The sequence below is a fragment of the Brienomyrus brachyistius genome, chromosome 16 (assembly GCF_023856365.1).
Source record: "Brienomyrus brachyistius isolate T26 chromosome 16, BBRACH_0.4, whole genome shotgun sequence".
NCBI classification, from domain to species: Eukaryota; Metazoa; Chordata; class Actinopteri; order Osteoglossiformes; family Mormyridae; genus Brienomyrus; species Brienomyrus brachyistius.
This window is the reverse complement of record NC_064548.1, coordinates 3928658-3940885: the sequence shown is the minus strand read 5'-3', so window position 1 is coordinate 3940885 and position 12228 is coordinate 3928658. Positions and strand designations below refer to the sequence as shown.

The 12228-nt window shown below is 47.2% G+C and overlaps 1 protein-coding gene across 6 annotated transcripts in view; it reads right to left on the bottom strand.

Moving 5' to 3' along the window:
- Positions 1 to 12228, bottom strand: part of lrch1 (leucine-rich repeats and calponin homology (CH) domain containing 1) — a 65727-nt gene that overhangs the window by 34276 nt on the left and 19223 nt on the right. For all 6 annotated transcript variants that reach the window (XM_048978227.1, XM_048978224.1, XM_048978225.1 and 3 more), the window contains exons 2-3: positions 6371 to 6515; positions 289 to 415 (exon numbers count right to left, since the gene is read on the bottom strand). In XM_048978227.1, coding sequence (XP_048834184.1) covers positions 289 to 415; positions 6371 to 6515 — 272 coding nt within the window. The remainder of the gene's footprint in view (positions 1 to 288; positions 416 to 6370; positions 6516 to 12228) is intronic.

Here is a 12228-nt window from a genome sequence, read left to right as displayed (position 1 = left end):
TTTGTGGGGCCCTGAAAAATTATCCCTACAACGTCAGAATAACAGGGTTTTATTACATTGTGGGGGATATTCAGTAGACACACACACCAGAGTAAACCTGAAAACACAGCCAGACACACATTACAATACCGGAACACAGAGCTACACACACAGTAAACTACAGACTGTGAACCAAAACAGCAGTGCACAATTAAAGTTGTGCCCCCCCCCCCCCCCCCATACACACACACACACACACACACACAACCATACGCGATCATGGTGCCACTTGCAGGCAGACACACGTACCAGCTCCATGAGGCCGCTGAGCTGGCCGAGGGCCTCAGGAAGGGAGCCCAGCTTGTTGTTGCTGGCGTTGAGCACACGGAGGGGCAGGCCACACACACACGCTGGGAGCGCCGACAGCTGGTTCCTGCTGCAGGGAAACACATGCAAACACATCAGCACCACGAGTCTCTTCATGGGACAAACACACAGGAAGTGACATTCCAGCACCAAATCAAGCTGTACAAATATAACGCCGTCCATGGTGTCAGATGTAACTTTACCATGGGAATTTTGCAATTTACAAAGCAGTTTTGTAGCTACTTTTGGTTTCTACTTTTTACGGCTTACATGTGCCAAGCCGTGGTATGTTCATATTTTGTCGTTTTAAATACAAAAATAAACTGTAAAAGTAGATAGAAAACTCATCATCCACAGCTCAAAGAATCCATCAAACCAGCTAATGAATGAAAAGCTAACTAACAAACTTGCTGATTCCCTATAAAGTGTTAAGCTAAATCCAAGTGTCTTTAGAATCTCCATTTATTAATATACTTTTTGTATGTTTGCCTTTACATGTACAGGAAAATATAAATTCCCATAAATTCCCATTGAAAATTTCCAATTTCTTCAGAAAATTCCAGGAATTGGCATCGCTAGATGGAAGTAAACATGGCAGAAAGCTTTCGCCGTCGAGGGGGTGGCTGAGAGGAATGATCCCCGTAAAGGACACCTTAGAAGCAGAGCTTTAAAGTCAGCCTCATGAGCGAGCCTGGTACTTAGCATGCAGTCTGGGAAAGACAAACGGATTCCAGAGAAATGCGGCAAGCGGGAAAAATCCAGCTAATTAAAAAAAAAGTTTGATCTGATAAAATAAACAAACAGAAGTGCTGAGTCTTCTCCCGAAGCGTCTCATAAGCATGTCATGCCTCATGCCTGCTGGTACGGCAGAGGCCCAGGCTGCATCCAAGATTCAGGGCACTCAGTAAAACGGGGGTAGGGGGGTGACACCACTGCATTCCGCAACGTTCAGGTAGATTGCGGAGTGTCTGCTGCCTGTTTATGGCCGTGCGGGGGCTGAGAGCTGGAAGCAGCGTAGATGGGCCCTTTTCAATGGTAGCTTTCCAAGGGACATCCTCACTGCTGATTCCAGCGATAAGTTTCAGCCCCTGGCTGGTCTCATGTGAAACAGGCCCAGGCACGATCAGACCGATGCACGATAAGGTGCCGGTTTTCATGCTTAACGAGGAACGGTTACATACTGCAGGGCCGTGCTTGTGGGCACATGTGTGAGACAAGGACAGTGAACACGTTTCCTTTCTCAATTAATACTCTCGGGTTTTTACCACATATGACAAATAAACAAGAAAAAACCAGGGATAGCTGGCGAATACGCTGCACGTACCAGGTGTTACATGGTAATGATCTCACCAGCATGCAAACCAAAACCACACAGGGCAAAGCCACAGGTCGGGCACGCAGACAACAAACAGGCACAAAGGTGTATTTACATTTAATCTGATCAAGGGGAGAAAGAACAGCCATCACAGATGGGGTGGCTGGGTGTGGCGGGACCCTACTGGGCCAGCTCTCTGCCTGTGGCTCCCCAACACCCTGCCCACCTAGCAGCCCAACTGCCAATGAGGGAGCTTGCAACATCCATAAAGAACAAACGGTAACGCTTTACATTAAGTGCACCTACATAATGCATTCATTATGCATTTATAGAACATTCAGTGCAGCTTCATTATGCATTCATAGAACATTCATAAGCAGCATGCAAGCACACCTTAACATCCTAACATCCCATAATAGCTTTAATCTACATTAATAACAAACATTACATGATTATACAATTATAATGTTTGTTATTAATGTATATTACAGCTGTTAAGGGATGTTAGGATGTTATGATATACATACATGATGTTTATGAATGATTTCTGAATACTTAATGAATACATTATGAAGGTGTACCGAACGTTTTATGAATGTGATATAAAAGCATAATGAAGGTGCAGTTAATGTAAAGCGTTTCCGAACAAACATCCGATAACAAATATGGTCTCATGACTCCAGGAAAACGTGAACAAAAACCCTGCTCACATGGCGTGCACAGGCAGGGAGGGGAATTTCGCGTGTGACCCCCTCGGCTCACATGACTGCACCCCATTCGGGGATTAACCCAAATCTTACTACAGTGTATGGGAGCCAGTGACTAGGCATGGAGACTGAAGATGACGGGACCATCCGGAGACACTTCTCCTGGGGGCCCCTGCAAGCCTGCCTCAGGAAGCACAGGACTTCAGTCAGGAAACAACGTCATAGTCACCGATCTCCAAGAGCTCGTGCTCTAAGGTCAACCAGCAGTATCAGGGCGTAGGACACAAAAATGTGGGGTAAACATGGCAACATGCCAACTCAAATCACATTAGTGCTGGGTATCAGCATTTCAATGGATGAGTTCAGTGTGCTTTTTGAAACAAATAACAACCAGACATAGGCTGGCAAAAAGAATAAGAAACAGCCCTGATTTTCATGAAAAAATATTTTAATTCTACTCAAAGAAACGATTAGTTTAATCTGAAGTATTTTGGCCCAGTTTTTATACTTTATACCGAACTATGCACTAAGCTGCGGTCACCCACTAATCCAAAGTATACTTGAACCCCTCTGCTCTGCACAGTCCTCCAACACGGTTTATGAAACTAAAAAATGATTCAACATCAGTGCAGCTCCTATTCCACCCTGATTTACTTCTTCTCCCTGCATGGTCCCTCATTAATAGAATAAGAAACTAGATTAGTGTTTCCCCATTGCACCTACAAGGCCAGAAGAGCAGTGACTAATTATCATCTACTGAACACTGTATCCCACGTTCACACAGTCACATGATCCCAGTCACATGACCATACAGCCCCAGAAGTAGCAGGTCTGACACTCACATACACAAAGTAGAGGGTCGTATGATCTTACGGCTAGTCTCACCATTGCACAGTCTTAGTGCTAAAAGTGCAGCACAGGGTGAGCTGCTAGCACATTGTGAGATGCTGGTAAAATAATAATAATTGATACTTTATTGATCTCCATGGGGAAATTCTTTTTACGCTTTCTGCAACTTGCGCTCTGTAGGTAAGAGCAAGCTGACTGCAAAGGGGAGCCACCTGTTGTGGTGCCCAGGGAGCTGGGGGTTAAGGGCCTTACTCTAGGACCTGCGGACGTGCCAAGGCTGGGCTTTAACAGGTGACCATCTGATAAGAGGCACAGAGGCTTAGCAAATGCTGTTTAAAGGCCTCAGCAGAGCTTCAATGGATCTGCAGACACATCATAGTGTGTCTGGGGTGAAACAGCAGCCGCAGATGCTCTGGGGACAGCTGGGTCACACGGGCCAGTGACCTCTAACGGTCTAATGGTGAGGGTGTTGCCCGATGATGCAATGCCTCCAGGAATACGACATAATTGCGCAGGTTAACTGGCTGACCTCCATGCTTATGTCACAGGAGCTGAGCCGTGGAAACCCATTACCCATGTGACCCGTCCCTGTAAGTGTGCCGTAGTCACGGTCACGACACGACATCAGTGTCACACACAGGTGACGAACGCCAAATGATCGTCGAATGGCTGCTTTGAAAACATTCTGCATCGTTAATGAGGTTTGTTTCCTTATACACTCCTGCCTGAAAGCCGCCAGACTGTAAAGGATGGCCTGGATTATACATACGCCAAGAATGGCTAATTTGGAAGTGGGACAGTGCTAATTCTGTATTCCATTTGGACTGGAAATTTCAACTGTAATGCCCCGTGAAGTCGGAATTCCGACTCAGAAAGTCGCAGGAACCTCTGCAACCTCGACCTCAGAATTCAAGAGGCTGAACTCTGAAAAATCAATAGAAGTGGAAGCTGTATATAAATAGGTGTTTATTAGCACTCATGTCTTATTTGTCCCCCATTAACTCGGTTATACACACAATACTGTCCAACTGCTACCTGTGGACTCGTTGCTACGTTGTTTGTAATCACAAAATACGGCATAATGTGTTATCAACTGGTATTGCTAACAATGGCAAACAATAAACCTGGCTAGAACTGGTATTGCTAAATGGCTTTCTGATTTGATGTACTGGAAAGTGGTTAAGTGTGACATCATTCTCAGCTCTGACTTCTAACCTCCGATTTAAATGGAACGCAGCATAAGTGCCAGAACAACAGAAATAGCGACACAGACGTCAGGCCTGCTGAGCTCTAGCTCCGCCCAGCTGAGTTCTGGCTCCGCCCCATTGAGCTATGGCTCTGCCCTGTTGAGCTTTGGGTTCGTTCTGCTGCCACACCTTCCCTTCCAACACTGACATCACGTCACCCATGGAACAATACAAGTCTCTGCCAGGTTACAGTCACTCACTAACCAACGCAAAGTGGACAGGAACTGTGCTGTTTTTCCTGAGTACACCATAGACTGGATTTATGTAAACAGGAATCTCAGGCCATTGCAGACAGTGACTGGTCCCTGTGGGGGAGAGGGGGGTAAGCACAGGGGAGTTGAGATGAAGGTCAGGTGTCTACCAGAGCACCATGGTGCCACAGAAGCTGTGAGAAGGCCCTGTGGAAGGGAGCGGCATGTCTGAGGCCTGCCCTATGCCCCCTCTCTGACCCCTGACCGCGTGTGGAGGAGGCCAGCTCTTCATGTCTTTCTCACCACATCCCCCCCCCAGCTGATGTAAATAGCTCCACTCTCTGACACAGAGTGTTCCAGCACAGCTGACTGTGAACACTTACGTAACAGCCGACATGAGACGCCTTATGAGCACACCCCCACACTAAAGGGAATCACCCCGCCACCACCCTCGCAGACAGGACGTGTGGCGGCGGGATGGCGGGTCTGTCTGCACCCTGCACCAGACCACCCCCCCGGCAGTGTTCTATGCTGAGTCTGGTAGCCATGCAATTAAACAATGTTCAGCCGTGGTCACTGGCCTCCACCCCCCACCGCCCCCCTCACCCCCCCCCCCCCCCCCCCACAGTATACAGCCCTGCTTCCTGGTACATGACCCCTCCTCCTGGCTCCTCACTTCACACTGTACATACCCGCTGCCCCCTCCCACAACCTGGCAGCCCCTCCCACTCTGCTAGCAAAACATCATTGCGTTCCCAGACTCCGAGAGGCCAAACAGCTTGAAGGGGTTATGGTGTGTGTGTGTGTGTGTGTGTGTGTGTGTGTGTGTGTGTGTGTGTGTGTGTGTGGAGTTGGGGGGTATTTCTTTTTGAAGTTAAAATCTAAATGTTAGCTCTGGGACTGAGCAGAATACCGAGGGGTGGGGGAGGGTCACAGTTCTCCACAGGGGAGGCAAAAAACAAGACAGAGAAGTTACTCCAACTTCCTGTCAAAAGTTCCTTCAACTTCATTTTCTGACATTTAAAGCAGCCCAGTGACAGTCCATTACTTCCCATTTACCACAGACTGAGGTATTAACTCAGATTTACTTCAGTCAGAGGGTTGTATTACCTAACATTTACCGCAGTCAAAGTGCGGTATTACCTCAGATTTACCACAGTCAGAGTGCGGTATGACCTCAAATATACCACAGTCAAAGTGCGGTATTACCTCAAATTTACCACAGTCAAAGTGCGGTATTACCTCAGATTTACCTCGGTCAGAGTGCGGTATTACCTCAAATTTACCACAGTCAAAATGCGGTATTACCTGAGATTTACCTCGGTCAGAGTGCGGTATTACCTCAAATTTACCACAGTCAAAGTGCGGTATTACCTCAGATTTACCTCGGTTGGAGTGCGGTATTACCTCAAATTTACCACAGTCAAAGTGCGGTATTACCTCAGATTTACCTCGGTTGGAGTGCGGTATTACCTCAAATTTACCACAGTCAGAGTGTGGTATTACCTCAGATTTACCTCGGTCGGAGTGCGGTATTACCTCAAATTTACCACAGTCAGAGTGTGGTATTACCTCAGATTTACCTCGGTCAGAGTGCGGTATTACCTCAAATTTGTCAGAGTGTGGTATTACTTCAGACAGCGGTCTTACCTCAGGATTAACATGGTCAGACAGTGGTCTTATTTCAGGTTTAACATGGTCAGACAGCGGTCTTACCTCAGGTTTAAGGAAGTGAGTGTTTGTAGATTGACTATGGCGTCAGGAATGGTTTTGACACAGTTGTGGTAGAGGTTCAAGGTCTCCAGCGAAACTAGCTGGCACACCTCCATGGGGATGTCAGTTAGGCGATTCCTGGACAGGTCTGCGGGGGTACAGGTGGGGGGGGGGGGGGAGGTGGTACAGTTATGAAGTGAAATTATCATCAATGGCCTTGCACAAGGCAATACATTTCAGTTTTTAAGGTCATAAGTGATGCCAAAAACTACAACTGCAAAGTTCTGTCAAAGCTCTGCGGATGGAAGAACATACCAGCATCTCAGCTGCACATTTGGAGCAGTACTAGTAATAAACTGTCCCTGGTCTGCAATTACACCCAACTGCCACTGGGGACCTCACTCTACATGGTTCCAAGGACAAGTACTTGCCCTGCACAATGCCAGAGCCACCAAAGGATGGCGTGATATGGCGCTGGTGTAACAAGTTTGATGGGCATAGCCACCCCTCTCTCCCCCCCTGACATGGTGCTTCTGCGGTGGCTGAGTAAATTCAGCAGCTCCTTTCTGCAGAGAAGCACCATACAGAAGTCATTACATCATAGCTACAGGGCAGGAAACATGTCAAAACAATAATAATAACAGTGGCGGATAAAAGAGTTAATGCTGCAGCCTTACAGCACACGCATTCTGTGGGACTGCAGAGTGGAGCCTGCAGGGCTGCTGCGTACGACAGTTTAACTTGATTAACATGGCCTCCCTCGCAGCCTAAGGCCACTGTAACAGCCCTCCACATCGCCGTTACATGGTGACGTCAACGAGTTGCTTGGGAGTGCCAGGGAGAGGACTGAAGTAGGAGGAAAACGCGAAGGGAGGAGGATGGGGGAGGAGAGTGTCTTTGGAGAAGGTGTCTCTATGTAACTGCAGCTGGTCCTTGGGGACTGATCATCACATAGCAAGAGCACATCAACAATAACAACACACAGAGACACTATGCAGTCTCCTACTAGCTAAGATTTTTCATATATTAAAGGATCCTTGACCACAAAACAAATGATAAATGATAAAACTGACAGGATGCCTGTCAGACAGGATGTCTGTCTCGTAAGTATGCCCCTGAGTATGTCACTCAGCGACAGCATGCCCCTGAGTATGTCACTCAGCGACAGCATGCCACTGAGTATGTCACTCAGCGACAGCATGCCACTGAGTATGTCACTCAGCGACAGCATGCCACTGAGTATGTCACTCAGCGACAGCATGCCACTGAGTATGTCACTCAGTCACAGCATGCCCCTGAGTATGTCACTCAGCGACAGCATGCCCCTGAGTATGTCACTCAGTCACAGCATGCCCCTGAGTATGTCACTCAGTCACAGCATGCCCCTGAGTATGTCACTCAGCGACAGCATGCCACTGAGTATGCCACTCAGCGACAGCATGCCACTGAGTATGCCACTCAGCAACAGCATGCTCCTGAGTATGTCACTGAGAGAAGCTGAAGGATGCACAGTGAGAAGAGGCTCATGACCCCGCAAACAGGAGCTCAGTTACTCTGACATGAACACTCGCAGCATGTAGGAAGCAGAGGCCTGTGACACCTGAGGGCTTCACAGCCCCTTCCAACTCGCCAGAGACACAGATCCTCACAGCTCCACAAAGTTCCACACAGATCCATAGTCATTACATGGTCATTACAACTACCCAGAGACATAGATCCTCACAGATATTCACTGCTCCACACAATTCCTCACAGATCCTTACAGATCTCAATAGCTCCACATTGTTCCTCACAGCTCCTCAGAGACGCAGATCCTCACAGAGTGACACTGTTGATGGGGTATGTTTGTTCAGGTTAGGCTTAGGACCTGTGATCAGAAGGCTTCAGTTCAAATCCCAGTGACGGGAAAGTGATGCCACCATTAGGGCCTTAAGCAAGACCTTCACCTCAATTTCTCAAAGCACGGACTGACCCTGCTTTCTCAAAAAAGGTGTACAGCTGCTAAGAAGATGGAAATGTAATATAACTATGCATGCAGGCTGCTCTGGTGAATGCACCGTTTGACACATTCCTGTGTGCTGATTCACCATCTGACACATTCCTGTAGCAAGTGCCTTTCCCTCCACCTGACAGCCCCCCCCCCCACATGCATCATCAGCGTGTGAACATCCTGCCCCCTGACCCACCCGCCCACCTCAATGGCTGGGAAGCTCAACCTGCCCAATTTTCTTCAGATCCACCTGACACACTCACAGACACAGCTGCACTTCTCATTCATACACACTGTTTTCACCTTCAAAGGACTTTTATTTTTGAGTTTTTCTCATTTTCCATCATTTATTTGAAAGTATTGGTTACTGTAAAATGATTCATGATAAAAACAGTAAAGTCAAATTTGCATTACTGACTCTGACCACACACACCCAGGCCTGTGTGATCTGTCTCTGTGGTGCAGCATCGTTTCCATGTGTGACTGACTATAACTCCACACACCCAGACATCAGGCCTGTGAGGTCCGTCTCCTTGTTTCGAGTTGTCTCCATGCCCGACTTTCACAGAGATAGGGATGATTTTCCCCATTTCTCACTGTTTCACAGATAAGGACCAGCATTATCCCTCAACATTGTTACCTCAGCTGCTTTCTTTATATTTCACTTTCCATGCCTCTCCCTCTCTGTCTCCCTCTGTGCTCAGCTCAATAATGCTTCGTTGTCTTGACTTTTCCTCCTTCTTCTCTCTCCTCCTTCCTGCGTTCCCTTCTATCTATCTCTTTCCCTCCCTCTCATTCCATTTCCTTTGTGCTCTCCCTCCCTTCCTCTCTCATTCCCCCTCCTCTCTCCATCTTTCCACTTCTCTCCAGAATACATATTCAAAAACAGCTTTATTAACATGAGCAGAACTGTGTGTCAGTCAGTGTTACCCGAATGCATAAAATACATAAATTAAGCAAGTATATAGAACAGTCTATAAACAAGGTATAAACGATAAATATCTTAAGTCTACAAAATAATAATTTTAAACCAGATAAAACTGACAAAGATTACTTAACCAAAACTTGGACGCGTAATGGGATGGTTGACCTGCTGTCTCACTGCCGTCTTCCATAGCCCACAGGCTTAGACACACTGTCACCCAGCAGTTGGGCCCCTGCCCTGGTTCACAGTCACTCCTCCAGGGTTTGGGGGTGTTTGCAGCGTGCTGGTGTTGACTGTTGGTCATGTCTCAGAACTAAAATGGTGGCTTTGAAAGATAATAATCCTGTTTTCTAAGGCACGGGGATGATGCGGGGTGCTGTTTGGGGTGCTTAAGGGCTTATAGTATATATACAGTATAACAAAACAATAACTATAACTAAATAATAAAAGTGATATTTATTAGCGGATACATAGACTATTCTGTACTGAAAGAATTTGGTCTAAATCCTTCATACTGAAAGACTTTCAGAATTCATTCTACTAAATTCAGTTACCCCCACTGTCATGCCCCGCTCGTCAGCTCCTCCCGTGTGCCACGCCCCCTCATCTACCTCGTGTGGAATCCCCATGTTTACCAGCTGTTTCTTGTTGCTGTCATTAGTCCCATGTATTTAGGTCTGCGTTAGGTATGTTTTCCCCAGACTGGTTATTAATGTTACAGGTGTGTTTTGAGTGTGTCAGCCTGAATAAATCCCGTTTATTCGTTTCCACGGCTCCCTCCACCTGCTTACCAGTTCCAGACGTAACACCCACATGCCACAGGTCTAGCAGTCTGCATAGTATATGGTTCCCATTCTCTGTCTGAACACCTAAATGAGCCCCCATGTCGGCCCCCCCACCCTGCCGCTCAGACTCATCAGCCACTTCCCGTTTTTTGTACCACTTCTCTTTCCCAGCTCCCCCCTGGTGTCCCCTACGGTGCACCAACACGCTCCTACCACAGATGACAGGGCTGCTCTTAGTGGGCCTTTCCAAGGCCACGCTGATGATTAATAGCGATTAATGAAATATTCCTGGAAGTAGAGCTTGGCCGCCGTGAGGATGAGTCATTTGTTCAGCCAGTCTCCAATCTGTCTCACTCTCACTCGGGTACAGGGACTCCCACCGAGTTGCTGCTCAGGTTCTGGTGTGTCTGATCAGCCAGCTTCCAGTCTGTCTCACTCTCACTCAGGTGCAGAGACTCCCACCGAGTTGCTACTCAGGTTCTGCTGTGTCTGATCAGCCAGCCTCCTGTCTGTCTCACTCTCACTCAGGTGCAGAGACTCCCACCCAGTTGCTACTCAGGTTCTGCTGTGTCTGATCAGCCAGCGTCCAGTCTGTCTCACTCTCACTTAGGTGCAAAGACTCCCGCAGAGTTGCTGCTCAGGTTCTGTTGCGTCTGATCAGCCAGCCTCCAGTCTCACCTTTCAACTCTGTTCCTCTGTTTCTACCTCTCTCACTCTCCGTCCCTCTCTTTCTGTTTCTCCCTGTTTGTCTTTTTCTCCCTCTTCCACTATCTGTCTCTCTCACCCTCATGTCAAACCCATTCAAAAAGTTAAATCATAAGCTTTCACACATGTAGCATATGAATCAAAACAAGGAGTAATCAGTAAGACAAAAAGGAAATAAGCTGCAAAATAGTTCAAAACAGTTCATTTATCCACCCACCCACCAATCCATCCATCCATCCATCCATCCATCCATCAACTGCTTATCCTGATCAGGGTCACAGGGCAGTTACTTCAATATTATAAAAATAATCATTTACTAATAAAATGGAAAGTATTAAACTGTAAAAGAAACTGTAATACTATCACATTCACAGACTTCCAAAATGCATGTAAAATATAGGTGAGATAAAAACTATATACAATATAACCCACTTTTCACTAACCATGCACTCTTTTCTCTAACCATGCATTGGACTCTTCTGTCCAAAAGAGCATAATAGAAAGGATCCAGAGCAGCAGCATGACAGAACTCAATAGGACTCAGTCCCTGTCCTCAGGAGACCCCAGAAGGGCTTAATTACCCAGTGCTCTGCCTCGTATCAGGCAGAGAGGAACCACATACAGCAACATAGACAGCGCTGCACAAACAGCAGCGGTTAGGCAATGTTCTAGGTTCAGTTACTCGGAATCTTAGCTTCAAACCCCTGACACAAAATTCACAGCCTCCTATCCAATGGCATCAAGGGTCAAGGGTCAAGGGTCAGGTTCAGGTTCAGGTGATGTTCATTTTTTCTCATATTGGAAAATTTCTTTCCATGTTCCTGCTCAGTCCATCCATCCATCCATTTTCAAAACCGCTTATCCTACTGGGTCGCGGGGGGTTCGGAACCTATCCCGCAAGCAATGGTCACGAGGCAGGGAACAACCCAGGATGGGGGACCAGCCCATCGCAGGGCACACTCACACACCATTCACTCTCACATGCATTCCTATGGGCAATTTAGCAACTCCAATTAGCCTCAGCATGTTTTTGGACTGTGGGGGGGAAACCGGAGTACCCAGAGGAAACCCCACAACGACATGGGGAGAACATGCAAACTCCACACACATGTGATCCAGGTGGAGACTCGAACCCGGGTCCCAGAGGTGTGAGGCAACAGTGCTAACCACTGCACCACCATGCCGCCCCCTCCTGCTCAGTCATGCACTAAAATTCAATTTGCATAAAGTTGCTCATCAATATGCACAAATTAACTGCTTGGCTGTTTTACTGATTAAAAACCCCCTAAAACTCAGATGTTCAACAAAAAATAATTAAAGTATAACTGCAGCAGTGGACAGATAAAACTTTTACCACAACAGTATGGATGCTGGAGTGGCCTGCACAAAGGAGGGGAGATGCAGACTGATAAACCTCCTGTGTCCACTGCAAGCCCTGGCCAAAGAAATTTCCCCT